Source organism: Schistocerca americana, chromosome 1 (genome assembly GCF_021461395.2).
Source record: "Schistocerca americana isolate TAMUIC-IGC-003095 chromosome 1, iqSchAmer2.1, whole genome shotgun sequence".
Lineage (NCBI taxonomy): Eukaryota > Metazoa > Arthropoda > Insecta > Orthoptera > Acrididae > Schistocerca > Schistocerca americana.
In genome coordinates, this window is record NC_060119.1 from 422,818,404 (window position 1) to 422,842,577 (window position 24,174).

At 40.5% G+C, this 24,174-nt stretch overlaps 1 protein-coding gene across 1 annotated transcript in view; it reads right to left on the reverse strand.

Annotated features, from left to right (window-relative positions):
* Positions 1–24,174, reverse strand: part of LOC124602553 (eIF-2-alpha kinase GCN2) — a 308,459-nt gene that overhangs the window by 194,345 nt on the left and 89,940 nt on the right. Inside the window, exons 5-7 of the mRNA XM_047136328.1 lie at positions 19,286–19,482; positions 18,023–18,162; positions 3,524–3,690 (exon numbers count right to left, since the gene is read on the reverse strand). Coding sequence (XP_046992284.1) covers positions 3,524–3,690; positions 18,023–18,162; positions 19,286–19,482 — 504 coding nt within the window. The remainder of the gene's footprint in view (positions 1–3,523; positions 3,691–18,022; positions 18,163–19,285; positions 19,483–24,174) is intronic.

Here is a 24,174-nt window from a genome sequence, read left to right on the forward strand (position 1 = left end):
GACCCCTGTCACTCTGAGATTACATCTGTGGTATAAAACAATGGACATAAAGATTATTTGGTTTTTCATTTTTGTCATACAAAATTAAATTGTCATGGTTTCTTTCTTTCTTTCCTTTTTTTTTTTAAGAAATATTTGTTAACAATCTTTCATAAAATATGATAAATAAGAATTTATATTTGAAATGAAAACAGGAATTTCGCATGCAATATGCAATTAGAAACAAGAAGACATGCATAATTCATAAAAAAAGTGTAGGTATTTCAAATTGAACAGGGGTGGAGGGGGCATACAAGATGTATTTGAACTAGCAATCCATGAACTGCTGCACCTGATTATCAATGTACTATGCTAACAATTTAATTCTACATCCAATGTGTATTTATATCTCAATTCTATCAAACACAGTCCTTCGAAAAACTTCAAAGCTGGTTTTTCCTGTAAATTTATGAAAAACATTAAGAACAATCTATTTCTTGGCACTTTTTAACTGTGTTTCACAAGCTATTTCACTACGGAGCAGTGAATTAACAGCATAATACTCAGAGCACAACAGTACAGAGACTGCGACTGTACATAATTTTTGAAATAGAAACTACAGAGCTGAAGTGTGATGTTGTTCTGGTCTTCAGTCCCGAGACTGGTTTGATGCAGCTTTCCATGCTACCCTATCCTGTGCAAGCTTCTTCATCTCCGATTACCTACTGCAACCTACATCCTTCTGAATCTGCTTAGTGTATTCATCTCTTGATCTCCCTCTATGATTTTTACCCTCCACGCTGCCCTCCAATACTAAATTGGTGATCCCTTGATGCCTCAGAACATGTCCTACCAACCGATCCCTTCTTCTAGTCAAGTTGTGCCCCAAACTCCTCTTTTCCCCAATTCTATTCAATACCTCCTCATTAGTTATGTGATCTACCCATCTAATCTTCAGTATTCTTCTGTAGCACCACATTTTGAAAGCTTCTATTCTCTTCTTGTCCAAACTATTTATCGTCCATGTTTCACTTCCATATATGGCTACACTCCATACAATTACTTTCAGCAACAACTTCCTGACACTCCAATCTATACTCGATGTTAACAAATTCCTCTTCTTCAGAAACGCTTTCCTTGCCATTGCCAGTCTACATTTTATATCCTCTCTACTTCGACCATCATCAGTTGTTTTGCTCCCCAAATAGCAAAACTCCTTTACTACTTTAAGTGTCTCATTTCCTAATCTAATTCCCTCAGCATCACCAGACTTAATTCGACTACATTCCATTATCCTTGTTTTGCTTTTGTTGATGTTCATCTTATATCCTCCTTTCAAGACCCTGTCCATTCCGTTCAACTGCTCTTCCAAGTCCTTTGCTGTCTCTGAGAGAATTGCAATGTCATCGGCGAACCTCAAAGTTTTTATTTCTTCTCCATGGATTTTAATACATACTCCGAATTTTTCTTTTGTTTCCTTCACTGCTTGCTCAATATACAGACTGAATAACATCGGGGAGAGGCTACAACCCTGTCTCACTCCCTTCCCAACCACTGCTTCCCTTTCATGCCCCTCGACTCTTATAACTGCCATCTGGTTTCTGTACAAATTGTATATAGTCTTTCACTCCCCGTATTTCACCTCTGCCACCTTTGGAATTTGAAAGAGAGTATTCCAGTCAACATTGTCAAAAGCTTTTTCTAAGTCTACAAATCCTACGAACATAGGTTTGCCTTTCCTTAATCTTTCTTCTAAGGTGAGTAAGGTCAGTATTGCCTCATGTGTTCCAATATTTCTATGGGATCCAAACTGATCTACCCCGAGGTCCGCTTCTACCAGTTTTTCCATTCGTCTGTATAGAATTCGTGTTAGTATTTTGCAGCTGTGACTTATTAAACTGATAGTTAGGTAATTTTCACATCTGTCAACACCTGCTTTCTTTGGGACTGAAATTATTATATTCTTCTTGAAGTCTGATGGTATTTCGCCAGTCTCATACATCTTGCTCACCAGATGGTAGAGTTTTATTAGGCCTTGCTCTCCCAAGGTTGTCTGTAGTTCTAATGGAATGTTGTCTACTCCAGGGGCCTTGTTTCGACTCAGGTCTTTCAGTGCTCTGCCAAACTCTTCACGTAGTATCATATCTCCCATTTCATCTTCATCTACATCCTCTTCCATCTCCATAATACTGTCTTCAAGTACATCACCCTTGTATAGACCCTCTATATACTCCTTCCACCTTTCCGCTTTCTCTTCTTTGCTTAGAACAGGGTTTCCATCTGAGCTCTTGATATTCATAAAAGTGGTTCTCTTTTCTCCAAAGGCCTCTTTAATTTTCCTGTAGGCAGTATCTATCTTACCTCTAGTGAGATGAGCCTCTACATCCTTAGATTTGTCCTCTAGCCATCCCTGCTTAGCCATTTTGCACTTCCTGTCGATCTCATTTTTGAGACATTTGTATTCCTTTTTGCCTGCTTCATTTATTGCATTTTTATATTTTCTCCTTTCATCAATTAAATTCAATATTTCTTCTGTTACCCAAGGATTTCTACCAGCCCTCGTCTTTTTACCTACTTGATCCTCTGCTGCTTTCACTACTTCATCCCTCAACGCCACCCATTCTTCTTCTACTGTATTTCTTTTCTCCATCCCTGTCAATTTTTCCATTATACTCTCCCTGAAACTCTGTACAACCTCTGGTTTAGTCAGTTTATCCAGGTCCCATCTCCTCAAATTCCCAGCTTTTTGCAGTTTCCTCATTTTTAATCTACAGTTCATAACCAATAGATTGTGGTCAGAGTCCACATCTGCCCCTGGAAATGTCTTACAATTTAAAACCTGATTCCTAAATCTCTGTCTTACCATTATATAATCTATATGAAACCTGTCAGTATCTTCAGGCTTCTTCCATGTATACAACCTTCTTTTGTGATTCTTGAACCAAATGTTAGCTATGATTAAGTTATGCTCTGTGTGATTTAAAATAAAAAAACAATATTGATGGCTGTTAATACATTAGAATATCTTAATGTTCCATTTAACATAAATTAGTAATAAGATACCTAATATATAAGTAAGACATACTTCCGAGAGCGTAACACCACCAGTGAATGTGTGCTATGGCTTCTGACCAATCATCACATTTGTGTTTGTCTACATAAGTTCATTCTTATGATGAACAGAATAAATGTTGCAAACATTGCTGACCTCTAAACTCAGCGCAGTTACTGCTGCTCAGAGTGTCAAAACAGAGTGCACAGACAAGCTGCATTATTATTACTCCTTTTGGGGGGTGGGGAAGGGGGATGGGGGGCAGTGTCATTAAGATTCGGAAGGAAATTTCCAAATTCTTAGATTTTTGTTGGAAATTTAGTTGTACATAATTTCATGCAATTAACATTACAGCTCTCTTGGTGATAAAACCTCAGTAATAATTACAAAACGCAGTTTCCAAATGAAGACCGGACTACAGAATGCACTCAGTTTCTTCAATAAGCTACAAACAGTTTTTCTAAGGATGTACAAAAGATACACGGGATGTACCTGCTTCATGTAATTGGTCATTTCGCTTGGCTCTGAATCATCGCTTGGTGAAGCATGTCTTGTATGTTTGTTCTGATGGCAGCGCAGGCACCACTCAGTGATTATCAGTAGTTCCCCTGTAGTCATGTCCATTCCCGAATATACCACACATCCTCTTGTTCCATGACCTACAAACAAACATCACCTGATTATTACACTTGAGAGAAAAAGAACAATGACATTAAATCTGAAGGATATCCACTCCTATTTTCCACTGTGCACTCTGCATACATTCAGAATGTTCCAAACGTCAAGTGAAACATTTCTAAAATGCACTGTCATAAAATAATGTATGTTCTACAGTCACGATCAACCGGATTGACCTAAAACAATCCTCCAATACAAAGAAAGGAATAAATGCAACAGATCTGTGGTGTCCTTTGTGGAAAAAAACAAAAGAGTTATCCAAAGTCATATTTATAAAGAAAGAAAACTGTTTCCTGCTCACAGACAACTTTAAAGTTAACTGATGCTTATAAACGAAAAGTAAAAAAGTTGTGGGTGTTCTACAGTATGTTCCAGTACTGTAGAACTTTAACGATTTTGTGCTTTATCCCTTACAATTATGAAATTGTTCTACCAAGACGTTTTTTTATTTATTTATTGGTCCTGTGAATATAGGGACTGAACAGTGTACAAAAGATATTGGACCATTCATTAATTACAATACATATTGCTTGATTTTTTTTTCTTTTTCTCAGACATCATTCTAACAAAAGATAAAATTATTCACTATTTTCTTACTCTACACATTTTATAAAAACAATCATAACTGGTGATGCAGTTTTGTATTTCTAGGTATATCCTTACTGTATAGAAACAGTACCCTGCCAAGTAATCCTTCACAGTTGATTTGAACTCGTTTAAGTCCATTATTATTTTTGTGGATTTGGGTAGTGCATTGTACAATTTGATGCCAGGATGGAGCATATCTTTCTGTAACAACATTGTGTTTGTCTGTTGTAAATGTACATCATTTATTTGTCTTGTGTGGTAGCTATGTACAGATTCATTATGGGTGATGCTCGGACTGCTGCTGTTTAGTTTTTCTTTTATAATAATTACATTTTCAAGTATATAAATAAATAGAAGTGATAGTATTTTATTTTTCCTAAATAGTCGCTTGCACGATGATCTTTGATCCAACCCTTCCATTAATCTAATAATCTTTTTCTGCAATCTAAATGATTTCTGACTAGCTTCACAATTTCTCCAAAACACACCATATTTCAATATTGAATGAACATAAGCAAAATGTATAGTCCTGAGCTTATCATGTAATACACAGATTCTTATCACTCCCCCTCGCCCCCATAAACTATGGACCTTGCCATTGGTGGGGAGGCTTGCACACCTCAGCGACACAGATAACTGTACCGTAGATGCAACCACAATGGAAGGGTATCTGTTGAGAGGCCAGACAAATATGTGGTTCCTGAAGAGGGGCATCAGCCTTTTCAATAGTTGCAGGGACAACAGTCCGGATGATTGACTGATTTGGCCTTGTAACATTAACCAAAACAGCCTTGCTGTGCTGTACTGGGGATGGCCGAAAGCAAGGGAAAACTACAGCCGTAATTTTTCCCAATGGCATGCAGCTTTACTGTATTGTTAAATGATGATGGCATCCTCTTGGGTAACTTATGCTGGAGGCAGAATAGTCCCCTATTAAGATCTCCGGGCAGGGACTACTCAGGAGGACGTCGTTATCAGGAGAAACAAAAGTGGTATTTTACGGATCGGAGTGCGGAATGTCAGATCCCTTAATTGGACAGGTAGGTTAGAAAATTTAAAAAGGGAAATGGATAGGTTGAAGTTAGATGTAGTGGGAATTAGTGAAGTTCGATTGCAGGAGGAACAAGACTTCTGGTCACGTGAATACAGGGTTATGAATACGAAATCAAATAGGAGTATTGCAGGAGTAAGTTTAATAATGAGTAAACAAAAATGGGGAGAGGGTAAGGTACTACGAACAGCATAGTGAATGCATTATTGTAGTCAAGATAGACACGAAGCCCATGCCTGCCACAGTAGTACAAGTTAATATGCCCACTAGCTCTGCAGATGATGAAGAGATTGAAGAAATGTATGAAGAGATAAAAGAAATTATTCAGATAGTGAAGGGAGACGAAAATTTAATAGTCAAGAGGGACTGGAATTCGACAGTAGGAAAAGAAAGAGAAGGAAAAGTAGTAGGTGAATATGAAATGGGGATAAGGAGTGAAAGATGAAGCCACCTGGTAGAGTTTTGCATAGAGCATAACTTAATCATAGCTAACACTTGCTTTAAGAATGATAAAAGAATGGTGTATATGTGGAAGACGCCTGGAGACAATGGAATGTTTCAGACATATATAATGATAAGACAGATTTAGGAACCAGGTTTTAATTTGTAAGACATTTCACACAGGGGCAGATGTGGATTCTTGACCACTATCTATCGGTTATGAACAGTAAATTAAAACTGAAGAAGCTGCAAAATGGTGTGAATTCAAGGAGATAAAACCTGGATAGATGAAAGAACAAGGGGGTTGTAGAGTGTTTCAGAGAGAGTATTAGAGAACGACTGACAAGAAAGGGGGAAAGATACACAGTAAAAGAAGAACGGATAGCTTTGAGAGATGAAATAGTGAAGGATCAAGTAGGTAAAAAGAGGAGGGCTAGTAGAAATCTTTGGGTAGCAGAAGAGCTACTGAATTTAAATGATGAAAGGAGAAAACCCAAAAATGCTGTAAATGAAGTAAGTGAAAAGGAATACAAACGTCCCAAAAATGAAACCGACAGGAAATGCAAAATGGCTAAGAAGGGATGGCTAGAGGACAAATGCAAGGATGTAGAGGTATATATCACTAGTGGGGTAAGATAGATACTGCCTAAAGGAAAATTAAAGAGACCTTTGGAGAAAAGAGAACCACCTGTATGGATATCTTCTGTCTTATTTGACAGCTGCTCCATAAACTCTGACCTATTACATGATCCCCTATGACTTCCAAATCGACCCACTTTTCTTCCTCAATCAAAGCACCCCCCTTCAGAGATCTCCAATGTTCTCTTTTCAACTATCAACTCTCTCCTCTGTGCTGAAAAGTGGAATTCCCAAGCATTCTTAATGTTGATACACTGACTTTTAATTTCACCACAGATTGTTGTCATCTGTCCACATGTTGAAACAGTTCTTCTGACAAACATTTCATTTCCAATTTATTCACATTTCACCTGCAGTCCTTTCACCATGGCTTACCCGTATTTTCTATTCATTTCCTTCCTGTGTCTCATAATTCTGTATCCCTGAATATCACTTCCTGCTTTCATCGATCAAATGAAGTATTTCTTTTACCCAAGATTTCATCGTAGTTATCTTCCTTCTACGTATGTTTGTCCAACCAAATTCTGTGATTGCCTTTTCTGAGACGATCATTCCTCTTCAACTAATCTGTCCACTTCAGTATTCAATATAATGGTATCCGTAGCCTCACAGATCTTCATATGCATCTCATCATTCCTCAATACTACAGTATCCCCTTCTTTAAACAATGATTCTTCTGGATGAGTCTCTTAAATTTGGCCTACTCATCATCATTACTATAATGTGATCACTCTCTATATCTGATCTTGCGTATACCTTAGACTCCAACATCTGATTTCTGAATCTGTATTTGACCATTCTTTCCGTAATGTCAGACCTTTTCCAAGCATACCACGACCTCTTGAGTTTTTTTATCAATGTACTTACTATTACTAGCTGAAATTTATTGTACAACTCAATTAGTCTTTCTTCTGTCACATTCCTACTATCAAGTCCTCACTCTCCTGTATGTTGTTGTTCTACTCCTTCTCCTACTACTGAGTATTAGATTATCATCTCTTTTTACATGCAGAATACCTGTTCAATCCTGATTATTAGCCCAAAGGTTGAAAATACCGCTTCAGTTGTAAATTTATTTTATTATCATGGACGGTTTTGGGCTCTCATAAGCCCATCCTCAGGTGTTGCAACTGTGCTGTAGTCCCCGAGTGCCACGGTGGACATGTACTAGGCATTATAATCTCCTTGCAGCAGCTGAATTACCTGTTCAAATCTTTACATATTTTCCCTGTCTCTTCATACTTTGACTTTTATGTTGGCATATATATGTGAATTATTGTTGTTGGCATTGGTTTGCTGTGAATTCTGATGAGAACAACCATACTATTGAACTGTTCTAGTACCCCACTTTCTCCTTTACAATCCCATTGCCAGTATACCATTTTCTGCTGCTGCTGCTGATACTGCTCTACGTTTGTCTGACCAGAAAGCCTTAGGTGCTTTCCATTCCACTTCACTTACCCCACACTACATCTAGGCTGCACCTTCACATTTCCGTTTTCAAATTTCCTTGCTTCCCTACCATGTTTCAACTTCTAACATTCCACACAGTAATTTGTAATACATCATCCTTTCACTGGTTAGTCACAATTTTTCTCATGATTACCTCCTGCTTGGCAGCATGCTCCCAAAATGGGAGACTAATTCAGAATCTTTTGCCAATGGAAAGAAGATTACACTTCTTTAATTACTGCCCACATGTCCTGTGAATACACATTACGTGTCTTTAATGCACTGGTTTCTGTTCCCTTCTGCATTGTCGTGCCACTCATCACTGCTGATTCTTCCACCTTTTAGGGGCAGTTTCCCATCCCAAGGACAAGAAGTTGACCTGAGGCTCTTGTCTGCTCCTCTCCTCTATCTGACAAGGTCATCATGGCCGTTAGCAGAATGGGGGTGACTCCTTATACTGGGAGTCTGCTGTGTCATTGTTGATTGTTTTTATTCAAAATTTAAACAGTCGTTGGGTTTGAGCATGGGGTGCAGAACATTTCAATCACTAATCAGGGTAATTCTAGACATACAAGTAATCTTTCAGGACCATTACCAGATATGACTTATTTACAAAATTCTTGACTGTGCTGTATGATGATTTTATTTTTAACACAATTTATATGGTCAGTTTTTCTTAACAGTCACATTAAGTGGAAGATCAGGGTCCCTTGGTTTGGAGCCAAATGAAGGGTCTCAACCAGAGGCTCCGTTGATTCTGTGTTGGTCTGGGCTGTAGATTTCTGGATCTGCATTATGGGGTGAAGAATGGTAAGACTTTCCTCGATAGATTAGGTGCACACCACACAGAGGAAGCAGCTACTCAGGTAGCATTGTACTTGCGAAGTGCACATGGTTCCCTCCACCCTGCCCATAGGCCAGGCGATTGTTAAAGATGCTCTGATAAACGCTCACCATCTATATGAAGGCAGTGAAATCAGGCCATACACAGACATTCAAATGTCAAAATTTTACCAGCAAATTCCTGAAGAATTTGTAACAAAGTTCCTGAATTTAGTGCCTCCCATGAAAGCTGTCGTGTGCAAATTTATACTCTGAACCAAGAACTGGATGAAACCTGAAGTTGAAAGCTTTGAAATATTTAATGAGACATAGAACATGTATCGAAAAGACAGGTTATACAGCATTACAATCAACAAAAACAGTCTCTATAAGAAGTCAAAATTGAATCTGACTGTGACGTTAGCTGGATGCAACTGAAGTTCTTACCGGGCACCTCCACAACTGTTGCAGAATGATTCAAAGTAAGTCTATGATCAGTATTGCGAAAGTACCCTGATCGAGCAATATTAGTTGTAAAGAACTTTAACCTACCACATATAGACTGGGATGTCTATGGATTCACTACAGATTGTATGGACAAATGGTCTTATGAGTGGTTCTGAATGCATTTTCAAAACATTGTCTTGAGCAGCCAGTTCAACACACAATGGAAATACTGTAGATTTTGTAGCTACCAACAGGCCTGACCTTGTAAATGGTACTAATATAGAGAAAAGGGATAATGATCGTGATATACTGGTAATGTGCAGTCAAGTTAATAAATACATCAAGAAGGCTATGAGAGTTCCCATGCTAGACAGATAAGCAGTTGCTGGTATCCCGCTTAGACCATGAATAGACACCATTTAGTTCCAATATGATGGACATGAAGTAATTATAAGCAGGCTTAAACTGATTGTAAATTGGCTCTGGAGAAGCACATGCTGAGCAAGTGGATTAAAGGTGGAAAAGACTCACCATGGTTTAATAAGAAAATGCTGAGGAAACAGACTGATGCATTCTCGGTACAAAAAAGAATGTGGAAATGCTGAAAGGCAGAAGTTAGCAGAAATTTGTGCATTACAAAAAGAGTGATGCACGAATCATACAACAAAATTCTGGTACTATATGAAATCACTAAGGTGGTTACAGGTTTCTAACTAGTCTCACATCAACCGGTCGGGTGTTAGAATAGAGAAAAGCAAAAGGACAGTTGAAGTAATAAATTTTGCATTTAAAACATGTTTAATGCAGGAAGATACCATTGTCTGATCATCACACAGACTCCTCTATGGACATATAAACAGGCATACCTGGTGTTGAGAAGCAACGTAAAGAGTTGAAAACAAATAAGTCACTGGGTTCTGAGGTATTTCCAGTTCAGTTTCACAGAGAGTATTCTTTTGCACTGGCCACTTAGTTTGCATTTATCGTAGACCTCCCTCCCAGTACACAGTCTCAAGCAATTGGAAAACAATGTGCTGATGACTCCTGTATATGAGAAAGGTAAAAGAATGGACCCGCAGATTTACTGCCAATATCCATAGCAACAGTTTGGTGCAGAATTCTTCAGCATTTATTCAGTTCAAATAGGATAAATTTTCTTGAGACAGAGAAGATTCTATTTACAAATCAGCAAGGGTTTAGTAAACAACACTCATGCAAAACTCTGCTCGTCTTTCACTCGCACAACATCCTGTGAATCGTGGATGAAGGGCAACAGGCAGACTCCATATTCCTAGATTTCCATAAAGCATTTGACCCAGTGTCCCACTGCGGACTGTTAAAGGTCCGAGTGACTCAAAAACTTCTTAAGTAAATTAATCCAGTTTCCACTTATTGACATCGATAAGATATAGGTCCTGAGAATTTGGAGACTTTGGAAGATCATACAGTGGTATCTTGCGTAACAAGCACCTCCCATATTGCAATTCACGTAACGAGCAAAATAAACTATAAAAAAATGACTCTCTTAATGATCGATGTTCCGCACAACGAGTGACGACGATTTAGTGTGATGACACCACCTGTTCACATGTGGTGGGGAAAACGCTTAACAATATGAACATCTTTCATTGTCGGAAGCAGCATATTAACAATGTCTTTAGCACATACTACAGGCTGGGTCTAACTATCTTTCTGCTACCATCTTAGTGCAGCTTGTGATCACACATTTTTCTAAACTTTTGCCCACGCAGTGTGTGTGGGCTTTTTTGTTTTTGTGCGCAAATTTTATTAACCTTCATAGAAACATGCACAAGAAGATGGCTATAAGAGAAAGAAAATGACCTTAGAAATTAAAAAAAAAATCATTGAAAAATGAGAACGTGGTATGTGCGTTACTGATTTAGTATGCACGTACAATCAGGCTAGATCAACTATTTGAAGACTTGCACTAGGCGACCGGTCTACCCGACGGGAGGCCCTCGTCACACGACATTTATTTATTTATTTTAATGGTTTCATATTCTGAACTATATTGAAAGGTTGCTCCTTATATGAATAAATGAAATGCAATTGCAGGGTGACACTATTAATGAGAGCATAATTTGTGAAAAGGCAAGAATGATTTTTGCTGAGCTCGTTAAAAAGACACCAGGATCATCAACAGCCAAAGATGTGTTTAAGGGAAGCCGAGGGTGGTTCGAGAAGTTTAACGAAAGAAATGGCATCCATAGCATTTTGAGGCACAGCAAGGCAGCCAGCTCCACCACAAAGGCACCAGAGAACTTCACAAGTAACATGAAGATGCTCACAGATTCTGAAGGTCATCTGCCACAACAAGTTTTTAAATGTGACAAGATGGGTCTATGTTGGAAAAAGATGCTGAGGCATACCTTTGTAACACAGAGGAGAATGCGTTGCATGGTGACAAGCCAATGAAAGTCCGTCTCACACTGCTATTCTGTGCCAATACAAGCGATGATTTGAAAATTAACCTGCTGCTTGTTTACCATTCAGAAGCTCCATGAGCCTTCAAGAAGTGTAAAGTCCAGAAGAGCATGTTAAATGTGATGTGGAGACCCAACAACAAGACTCGAGTGACATGATCTTTTCGTGATTGGATCAGCGAAGTCCTTCGATGAAAAATTATTTGCTTGAGATTGATCTGCCACTCCATGTCTTGCTTGTTATGGACAACACTCCTGCCCATTCTCCAAGCCTACAAGACCACCTCCTTGAAGAATTTCAGTTCATCAAGATCTGACTTCTGCCTTCCAACACCACTCTGTTACTCCAGACTATGAGCCAGCAGATTATTTCTAACTTTAAGAAGCTCCATATTAAAGCACTCTTTGAGCACTGCTTTGAGTTGACTGAAGCTACCAATCTCACTCTCACAGAGTTTTGGAAATATCACTTCAACATCGTTGCTTCCAACAAGATGATCGAAAATGGAAAAGGAGGAGGCAGTAACAGCAAAGACAGCAACCTTCTTATGCAATAACAGAAATGCTGAAAGCATGAGAATTGGTAGCATCACCCCAACAAAGCAGTGGCTATGCACGCTACAAATTTATTTGACAATGATGTGTCGCATTTTTGTCAAGTGTTGAAATGTTGGCAGAAACAAATTACTATTGATATTCCTAGTAAAAAAGAATTAGTTACGTATCATGAATAATAAAGTACATAACACTAAAAACAAAGATGCTGTAACTTACCAAACGAAAGCGTTGGTATGTTGATAGAGACAATAAACACACAAACAAATTTCAAGCTTTCGCAACCCAAGGTTGCTTCATCAGGAAAGAGGGAAGGAGAAGGAAAGACAAAAGGATGTGGGTTTTAAGGGAGAGGGTAAGGAGTCATTCCAATCCCGGGAGCGGAAAGACTTACCTTAGGGGGGAAAAAGGACAGGTATACACTCGTGCGTGCGTATACACACACACACACACACACACACACACACACACACACACACACACACAGAGCAGATGATGTGACTTACCAAACGAAAGTGCTGGCACGTCGATAGACTCACAAACAAACACAAACATACACACAAAATTCAAGCTTTCGCAACAAACTGTTGCCTCATCAGGAAAGAGGGAAGGAGAGGGAAAGACGAAAGGATGTGGGTTTTAAGGGAGAAGGTAAGGAGTCATTCCAATCGCGGGAGCGGAAAGACTTACCTTAGGGGGAAAAAAGGACAGGTATACACTCGCACACACACACACATATCCATCCACACATACACAGACACAAGCAGACATTTATAATGGCAAAGAGTTTGGGCAGAGATGTCAGTCGAGGCAGAAGTAAAGAGGCAAAGACGTTGTTGAAAGACAGGTGAGGTATGAGCAGCGGCAACTTGAACCCATTACATGCAGTCTCCCATCCTTCATCAAAGACACCAACCACTTTCTCGAAAGCCTAGAATCCTTGCCCAGTCTGTTACCCCCGGAAACCATCCTTGTAATCATTGATGCCACTTCCTTATACACAAATATTCCGCACGTCCAGGGCCTCGCTGTGATGGAGCACTTCTTTTCACGCTGATCACCTGCCACCCTACCTAAAACCTCTTTCCTCATTACCTTAGCCAGCTTCATCCTGACCCACAACTTCTTCACTTTTGAAGGCCAGACATACCAACAATTAAAGGGAACAGCCATGGGTACCAGGATGGCCCCCTCGTACGCCAACCTATTCATGGGTCGCTTAGAGCAAGCCTTCTTGGTTACCCAGGCCTGCAAACTGAAAGTTTGGTACAGATTTATTGATGACATCTTCATGATCTGGACTCTCAGTGAAGAAGAACTCCAGAATTTCCTCTCCAACCTCAACTCCTTTGATTCCATCAGATTCACCTGGTCCTACTCTAAATCCCATGCCACTTTCCTTGACGTTGACCTCCATCTGTCCAATGGCCAGCTTCACACGTCCGTCCACATCAAACCCACCAACAAGCAACAGTACCTCCATTATGACAGCTGCCACCCATTCCACATCAAACGGTCCCTTCCCTACAGCCTAGGTCTTCGTGGCAAACGAATCTGCTCCAGTCCGGAATCCCTGAACCATTACACCAACAACCTGAAAACAGCTTTCGCATCCCGCAACTACGCTCCCGACCTGGTACAGAAGCAAATAACCAGAGCCACTTCCTCATCCCTTCAAACCCAGAACCTCCCACAGAAGAACCCCAAAAGTGCCCCACTCGTGGCAGGATACTTTCCGGGACTGGATCAGACTCTGAACGTGGCTCTCCAGCAGGGATACGACTTCCTCAAATCCTGCCCTGAAATGAGATCCATCCTTCATGAAATCCTCCCCACTCCACCAAGAGTGTCTTTCCGCCGTCAACCTAACCTTCGTAACCTCTTCCTTCATCCCTATGAAATCCCCAAACCACCTTCCCTACCCTCTGGCTCCTACCCTTGTAACCGCCCCCGGTGTAAAACCTGTCCCATGGACCCTCCCACCACCACCTACTCCAGTCCTGTAACCCGGAAGGTGTACACGATCAAAGGCAGAGCCACGTGTGAAAGCACCCACGTGATTTACCAACTGACCTGCCTACACTGTGAAGCTATGTGGGAATGACCAGCAACAAACTGTCTATTCGCATGAAGGACAGGCAGACAGTGTTTGTTGGTAATGAGGATCACCCTGTGGCTAAACATGCCTTGGTGCACGGCCAGCACATCTTGGCACAGTGTTACACCGTCCGGGTTATCTGGATACTTCCCACTAACACCAACCTGTCAGAACTCCGGAGATGGGAACTTGCCCTTCAGTATATCCTCTCTTCTCGTTATCCGCCAGGTCTCAACCTCCGCTAATTTCAAGTTGCCGCCGCTCATACCTCACCTGTCTTTCAACAACATCTTTGCCTCTGCACTTCCGCCTCGACTGACATCTCTGCCCATACTCTTTGCCTTTACAAATGTCTGCTTGTGTCTGTGTATGTGCGGATGGATATTTGTGTGTGTGCGCGAGTGTATACCTGTCCTTTTTTCCCCCTAAGGTAAGTCTTTCCGCTCCCGGGATTGGAATGACTCCTTACCTTCTCCCTTAAAACCCACATCCTTTCGTCTTTCCTTCTCCTTCCCTCTTTCCTGATGAATCAACCGTTTGTTGCGAAAGCTTGAATTTTGTGTGTATGTTTGTGTGTCTATCGACCTGCCAGCCCTTTTGTTTGGCAAGTCTCATCATCTTTATATATCCATCCGCACATACACAGACACAGGCAGACGTATGTGTCTGTATACGTGCGGATGTGTGTGTGTGTGTGTGTGTGTGTGTGTGTGTGTGTGTGTGTGTATATACCTGTCCTTTTTTCCCCCTACGGTAAGTCTTTCCACTCCCGGGATTGGAATGACTCCTTACCCTCTACTTTAAAACCCACATCCTTTCGTCTTTCCCTCTCCTTCCCTCTTTCCTGATGAAGCAACCTTGGGTTGCGAAAGCTTGAAATTTGTGTGTGTGTGTGTGTGTTTTTATTGTCTCTATCAACATACCAACACTTTCTTTTGGTAAGTTACAGCATCTTTATTTTTAGATATATTTTTTCCCACGTCGAATGTTTCCCTCTATTATATTCATATCATTAAAGTACATAATACTGAATGTATAATTTTCTTTGAATAAATGGCATGAATAAGATAAAAACTTGTAGCACTTTTTCTGCATGGAACACATTATCATGTTTTACATTAATTTATGAGATAAATTGTTTTGCTTAATGAGTGTTTCACACTACGAGTAAGATTATGGAATGACTTATGCTCGCTATGCAAGGTTCCACTGTACTCACAAATTAACAATTTTGGGTTTTTTCTTTGCTTGTACTGTGAAACCTTGCTTCATGCCAGGTCAACGGGAAGTACCATATAGATTTTGATCAGTGAGTTACTGAGTATCAAAACATGAGACATAAATGGTCATATCTTTTGTTAGTGTTGACTTAAAAGCTTCATTTTTTAAATCTCCAAGAACCCGTAGACCTTAGTATGTGACATAAATTTCTACTTGATATGTGTATCCGTTTATGAGAAAATCAGTTTCTAACAGTAGGACAGAGAGATGGATGGAAAACAAAATGATCCTCTGAGGGTTCCATTTTAACTGACTTATGTACAGAACCCTGAAAAATGGTAGAAAATGAACTTGCCAAGGCTCAAATGGAACTAATACTGTAGTGGACTACATTTCATCAAAAAAGTAACAATGCAGGCTGTGATGGTCCTAAATCACAAACTGGATGTATTTATAGACTCATTTTATGTCTAAGTGCAATATTTCACCTTCTGTGAGGTTTTGTACAAATTGTTAGTCGTAAGGGTAGTTATTTAGTTGTTTACATGTGCTCTAGATCATAATTGTGATTTCTCACGACGACACGGAAGATGTTCATTGTTCACAATCGTAGTAAACTTTCTCAACGAAAAATATGAGCAAATGATTTCAGATTGTGTTTGAGGTTAATTTTATGATCTATTAGATTTTTTACAACAATAGGTAAGTGGTCAAAAGATTATCTCACTAACTCTGGGTGACAATGAAGGCACCCCTTGAAGACTGTGCTCTTAACCAAACATAGGAGAGTAACAATTTGGGATACCTTGGGCAACATTGGTTAACAACAACAAATTGCTGTCACTAGAGAACATAAGAAATGCCTGATAACAAAAGGCTATTATTGTGATGATGTCTCCAATATGGAAGGATTAGCGAAGAACAAAGGAGTGTTACTCTATAATTTCTGCAAACTACACACTATATATTCACTCAAATTAATGTGACCACCTGTCAAAAGCCTGAATAACCACTTTTTGCAGAACAGACCACAGTGAGATGTGCAACACGGGAGTCAATGAAGTTCTGAAAGGTAAGGACAGGAATGTGGAGCCATGCCGAGTCCAATGTTGCGGCCAGCTAGTTTTCTTGGTTGAGGATCCATGACGTGAAGAGCCTAACCGAGGTGCTCCTACAGATTCCGTTTAAATTCAGAAGATTTTAGTGCCTGTAGGAGTATGGTTAACTCATTCCAGTGCTCTTTCAACCACAAGAGCTGTGTGACATGGTGCATTGTCATGCTGGTAGATGCCATCGTGTCGAGGACAAAACAAACAGCGTGTAAAGGTAGACAGGGTCCTGAAAGGTAGACGCACACTGCATACTTGCTTGTGTCGATCAACTGCACTTTCTAGAATGACAAAATCATCCACTGAATGCCACAAAAACATTTCTCAGAGAATAAAACTTCCTCCTCCAGCCTGGAACCTTCCCACGATTGTTGCAGAGTGTTGCTAGCACATTTTCACATTGATGGAGCATAAAACACAATTCATCTGAAAAGGCCACCTGTCACCACTCAGTGGATGTCCAGTTGTGGTACAGGAATACAACTTTCAGCCTCTGATACCAATGAACAGCAGTCAGCATAGGAGCTTGAATTAAGTGCTTGCTGCAGGCGCCCATACACAGATATGTTCACTGAAAGGTCATTGGGGAGATACTGTCAGTAGCTCCTTGGTTCCTGTGGGCGGACAGTTGCATGTCTGTCTGTCTGCCTGTACCTGTCTCCTCAGCCATCACTTACACCTGTCATTTATGGCATGTAGTTCACCATAGTTCCTTCTGCAACTGTTTTTGACAGCACCATTTTGCCAAGCACAATATACTTCAACCACGGTGACACACAAACTGTTTACACATTTAGCTGTTTTAAAAATGATTCCACCCATGGCATGAAAGCCAATGTTGGTAACCATTTGGATGTCAGATAAATTGGTGCATTTCCATGTTACAACAACGACTGCAGTTTTCCATGTTCCCTGGGCCCACTTTATATAACTTCCACTGCTAGTGCTGCCACCTGCTATCTGTGGGTGGTTACTACACGCTGACATCGAACTTTGGTGGCAGTAATTTAATGTGATTGGACCTTGTCAATTTAGCAATAAAAGTTATGGAATATTTGAAAGCTACGCTTCAGGGAACTCAAGTCTCAGAAACTAAGTCAAGATTCATAATTAACATGAAGTTCCATCACAGTGTGAGTCGACAATTCTTTTATCACTTTTACATCAAACTCCTACTATTGCTAGCAGTGCCATGGAGCAGTAACTGAATGCATGTGACAATGCTTATAAAGGAGAAAAGGAAAAAAAATAATAGTATTGATCCTAATGGAGATCATTTGGGATATGTGTGTGTGTGTGTGTGTGTGTGTGTGTGTGTGTGTGTGTGTGTGTGTGTATGTTTTATAACACAAGATCAACTGCAAACTTATTTGGCTACAAACATACTAAGCAAAGAAAAAGGTTCAAAACTAGAAAGTGAACTTCTGAAATTATATATGCACTTACCGAGGCAGCGACCACGACGTACTTGTCGCTCACCACGGTTATTGAATTGCATCAGTACTGAACCCCGATGTTCACAGATGCAGCCATCACTGCTCTCTGAAGTACTGCTACACCTACACGAAATAGTTACATCATGATGTCTAGAATACAAAGAAAGTTTTTAAAAGCATTTACAGAATTGAAATTTTGTCTACTGAAAATAAATAGCAGGTTAATAATGGCTAAATGATTGAATATTTGTGAGACCAATTCTGTTTTTGAACTTAAACATCTGAGAATGATTTTACAACAAGGACAGTTATTTAAAGAAACAAATTCATTATACATCCCAACTGAAGAAAGTGTATTCAAGGGATCGTCAAGAAGAAGTGGAGCTAGCACTATAAAAACTTTTTGGATATACCTCATGGGTTGTTCTTCAAGTACAGGAAAAACAATTAACATAACAATGAAAGCTATCAATATTTGACAAAATAATTTAATTGGATAGATACTAATAGATTGGATAGATACTAATCAAGCGATGGAAGAACACACACACACACACACACACAACACACACACACACAACAGAAAGTTATAATTAGGCAAGATTTCGGAGCCAGTAGCTTCTTCTTCAGGCAGAAGGATTGAAAGGGAAGGAAGAGGGGTGAAGGAAAAGAACTGGAGAGGTCTACAAAAAAGGGGCAGATTTCAGGAAAGTCACCCAGAAGCATGGGTCAGGGAGTCTCATCAGACGGTAAGTCTCTCCTGATCCATGCTTCTGGGTGATTTTCCCAAAATCTACCTCTTTTCCTAGACCTCTCCAGTCCTTTTCCTTCATCCCTCTTCCTCCCCCTTCAGCCATTCTGCCTCAAGAAGGAGATACTGGTTCCAAAATCTTGCCTGATTATGAGTTTCTTTTGTGTGTGTGTTCTGCTGCCACTTGGTGAGTAGACTTTCTATCTATCAAATAGAACAGACAATACAATAAAACACTCTATACTATTCATCTTCAAGTACTTTGCTTTATTGCTGGGTAAATGCTACATGTCAAGCTCCTATGACACGAGGGTATCTTCCTGCTGTAAACCAGCACTCTCAAGCTGTGTAGCTTGTTAACTATCTTGATTGAAAATGATAAAGCAAAAAGCTGCATCTATTATTTATGTTAATATATATAAGAGCCATACACATTTATGTTCATGTGAAATAATGCGATCAAATACTGACCTACTAGCTAAGATAAAGTAATAGTGGGTGCATCCTCAGCACAACACAAACCTCTTACGAGACAGAGAGCTATTACGTCCAAATGAAGATGATCTAATTCGTTCTACTGCTGTGCCTTGAACAGCAGGTGGAGATTTCACATCTTTTGTGCCTTCAGCACTGACAGTGCGAGACTGTAGTCGATGACGGCGCAGTTCCTCTCGGAGAGCCTCCTGCCTTCGCATTATCTCCCCTTGAAGCTCTTGTCTCTGTGAACATGAGTGTCAAGATATTTCACTGCTCAATTTCCTCACTGAACAACTGATGACCAACAGAATTACACATTCTTGTTCTTCATCAGGGGATGCATGGAAGTTTAATTTACCCTGCATTACAAATTATTCATGTTTGCTATATTGTTGGCAAAGAGTGTTAAAGAGCACATAAATTTTAACTATGACTGTGTGGAAAGCACAAAATTTCTTGGAATGCATGTTCACTGTCAAAGTGAGAAGAGCATGTAAAAATACTTAGAAACAGAATCAAACAATGAAAAATCCAGGATGGAATAATAACAGTATTATGAAAAGGATAGACTGCTACTCACTGTACATTGGAGATGTTGAGTCGCTGACAGGAAGAAAACTGCTAAACAAGTAAAACGAATGTGAGTGCCATGATGGAATAGAAGGCTGTGTAGTGCTAGGGTGGGAACAGAGAAAGAGACAAGTGTGTGAAGGACAATGACTAATGAAGGTTAATGCCAGCAGGGTTATGGAAATGTAGGGTATATTGTAGCGAGTGTTCCCACCTGCGCAGTTCAGAAAAACTAATGTTGATAGGAAGGATTCAGATGGCAGGGCTGTGAAGCAGTGATTACAGTGAACAGCATTGTGTTGGGTAGCATGCTCAGCAACTGGGTGATCCAGCTGTTTCTTGGTCACAGTTTGCCAGCTGCTATTCATACGGACAGACAGCTTGTTGTTTATCATGTCCATGTAGAATGCAGCACAGCGGTTGCAGCTTAGTTTGTAGATCACATGACTGGTTTCACAGGTAGCCCTGCCTTCAATGATATAGGTGATGCTTCTGAGCGGAATGTGAGTATATGGTGGTGGGAGGATGTATGGGACAGATCTTACAGCTAGGTCTTTCACAGTGATACGAGCCATCAGGCAAGGAGTTGGGAGCAAAGGTTGGGTAGGGATGGAAGAGGATATTATGTAGGTTTGGTGGGCAGCATTGGGTATCATAGCATGATGAGAGATAGTCAAAACACTGATGGAGAACATGATTCATTTACTCCAGACCTGGATTGTAGTGAGTCATGAGGGAAAGTCTCCTCTGTGGCCAGACAGTAGGACTTTGGGGATGGTGGGTGACTGGAGAGATAAGGCATGGGAGATATTTTCTTGTGCAAGGTTGGGAGAGTAATTATGGTCTCTGCAAGCCTGAATGAGACTGCTGATATATTTTGAGAGGGACTGTTCATCAATACAGATGCAACATCCGTGGGTGGCTAGGCTGTGTGGAAAGAACTTGTTGGAATGGAATGGCTGGCAACTGTCGAAGTGGCAATATTGCTGGTGGTTGGTAGGTTTGATATGGACAGAGGTACTGATACATCCATCTCTGATGTGGAGGTCAACATTGAGTATGGTGGCTTGTTGGTTTAAATGGAAGGAAGTGTTGAAGTTCTGAAGGAATGTGGGTAGGGTGTCCTCACCCTTGATCCAGATTACAAAGATGTCATCAATGAATCTGAGACAGGTGAGAGATTTGGGAGTCTGGGTGGCTAGGAAGGATTCCTCTAGGCGGCCCATGAATAGGCTGGTATAGAACAGTGCCATGTGGGTGTCCATTGCCACACCACAAACTTGTTTGTAGGTGGTGCCTTCAAAGATGAAGTAATTGTGGATGAGGATTGAGTTGGTCATAGTGAATAGGAATGAGTTTGGAAGTTTGGACTCTGACGGGCGATGGGAAGAGTAGTGTTCAATAGTAACAAGGCCATGGGTATTAGGGATGTTAAGGTGGTTGGGTTTATGGACTGTAGGAAGCATGTAGAAGGGGAAGTGCGAGGAGTGGCGGGGATGAGCTAAGAGACAGGAAGAGGTTCAGAATGTGCTGAAGGTTTTGATGAGGTACTGGAGATTCTTTTGGCTTTCTGGACTGGGGTCACTGTGGCAGGGCAAGCATTAAAATGTTGGGGTCAGTTTTTAAGTGGTGGATTGCGGTTCTTTCTGTGTAAGGATCGATTGCATGTTGAGGGCTTTGGGGAATCTCTACAGCATGCTGTGCCCTCCAAATTCTTACATCAGTATGCAGAATTTCATGTATCAAATTGGTATATGTGGCTTAATAATAATAATAATACAGAACTTCTTAAATTAAGTAACCTGATTTAACCAGGTTACTCAATTTAAGAAGTTCTGTATAATAAAATACATATAATATACATATATATTATAAATAATTATTGAAGACTAAGAACAGGCAGTAATAGCCGACCAAGACAGATGCAGCAACAGAGAAGTAATCACTTTTGTCACATTTACAAGTTCCTAACCAGGATCGAATTTTATTATATCATCTGTGTGCTTTAATAGTTTAGTTTCTTGAGTTTATGCGTGTAAATTTAATATTTAATAGCCACAGTTCTCACGTTTTCGTTTGTGTCTGAATGTAAACTGGTTTTGCGACATATTACAGGTTCCTAATCAGGGTCAAATTATTTAGTTTCACCTGAGTGCTTCGGTAGTTAGGTTTTTGAATACCTGCGTATTATTAGACACAATGCCTGCATTTTTGTCAGGGTCTACAGTAGAGTTGCACAGCATGTGCCGATAGTCCGTTTATCTGCACAGTTTAGTTTTACAGGGTCTTTAGTATGGACAGGGACTGGGATTGTTGTGTGCGGATGTGAGCCAAGTTGGTGACACTTCGCTCTCAGCTTCAGGCTGTGATGGCTTTGGTTACACAGCTTGAGGCTGCAGTGGATGGACACCACAGTTGTGGGCCGGCCGTGGGGATCCAACAGACGTCCAGCACATCCGAGTCCTCCGATCGGTCCTCACCGGTGGCCAACCCATGTTCTGCTCACACTGAGGCTGACCCCTCACCTGTGGTCGAGTGGGAGGTCGCCCCGAGGTGAAGCAGGCGGCGAAAGACTTCCCAGGTGACCGCATGTAAGGCCTCCCTGGTTTGTCTTACAAACATGTTCCAAGTGCTGTCTGTGACTGACACTGTCGCTGAGCCAGATGCTGTCACCCGTCCTGTTTCAACCACTCAGCTGCAAGACCCAGGAAATCACATAAGGTGGGATTATTGGTAGTTGGGAGCTCCAACGTTAGGCGTGTTATGGGGCCCCTTAGGGACTTGACTGACAAGAAAGGTAAGGAATCCGATGTGCACTCCGTGTGTATACCAGGTGGAGTCATTCCTGATGTGTGAAGGGTCCTCCCGGACGCCATGAAGAGCACAGGGTGCAGCCAGCTGCAGGTGGTTGCTCATGTCAGTACCAATGATGTGTGTCACTTTGGATCAGAACAGATTCTCTCTGGTTTCGAGCTGCTAACAGAAGTGGTAAAGGCTGCCTGTCTTGCTTGCAAAATGAAAGCAGAGCTGACCATTTGCAGCATAGTCGACAGGACCGATTGCGAACCTCTGGTAAAGAGCTGAAAGGAGGGTCTGAATCAGAGGCTCAGACGGTTCTGCGACCGTGTAGGCTGCAGATTCCTCTACTTGCGCCAAAGGGTGGCTGGGTTTCGCGTTCCGCTGAATAGGTCAGGTGCCCACTATACGCAGGAGGTGGCTACACGGGTAGTAGGGGCTGTGTGGCATGGACTGGGCGGTTTTTAGGTTAGAGGGTCTCAGGAAAACACAAGAAGGGCTTCAGTCACAAAGGGTGCAGGCTGAACACAGGAAGAATGTAGATACAGGAACCATTGATATAACAGTAGTAAACTGTCGTATTATCGTGAAATATGGGAGAGTGTGTCACAGAAATGATACAGGATTTGGGCTGGACATCATTAAAAGTAAGGCGTTTTTTGTTGCGGAAAATATTTTGTTGACACCGACCTACATAGGGAGAAACTATCACCACGATAAAATAAGGGAAATCAGAGCTCATACAGAAAGATTCTTTCTGCATGCTTTACAAGATTGGAATAACAGAGAACTGTGAAGGTGGTTCGATGAACCCTCTGCCAGGCACTTATATGTGATTTGCAGAGTGTAGAACAAATGTAATTAGAGTAAAAGAAAATGCATTGTCAATAACTGTACTAAGAACAAATGTAATTAGAGTAAAAGAAAATGCATTTTCAATAACTGTACTAAAAACAAATGTAATTAGATTGAAAGAAAATTCATTGTCATGAATTGTATAAGATATTAATTTTAAGCTGTTAATTTTTCAATGTTTTAAATGATGAAATCCATACATTGTAAATGGTTTCACGGATTAATAAAGAAATCAAACAATCAGTGAAGTTAATTTCAGTCAATGCCAACATAAATAGTCAAATGGCTGTGCTGCTTCCAACTGACTAGTCATCACCACGTGTGCTATAAAAAGTAAGAAACAGTACACATATAATGACACTACATTAATAAACAAAATAAATAAATAACTAATGTCCATAAAATTTAAAAGTGTTACCATAAACTACGGGTGTGGCAAAGCATGTTATAAATAAATACTTCCATGAGGGTCCACTAGAGAACTGGCTGGGGCTAGCCACTGTAAGCCCTCATACAGCCAGACATGGTCATGGGAGTTGCTACAGTTTGGTTTGTATCCACAATTTAAAATGAAGTTAACCCAAAATAAAATATAATAGGGCTTTACAACAATTTAATGCAGTCAAGTATTCTTTGATACCTAACAAAAAGTGTTCTAAAAACATTTTTTATAGCGTCACTAAATATATGACAGTTGCAGCCAACAGAACAGT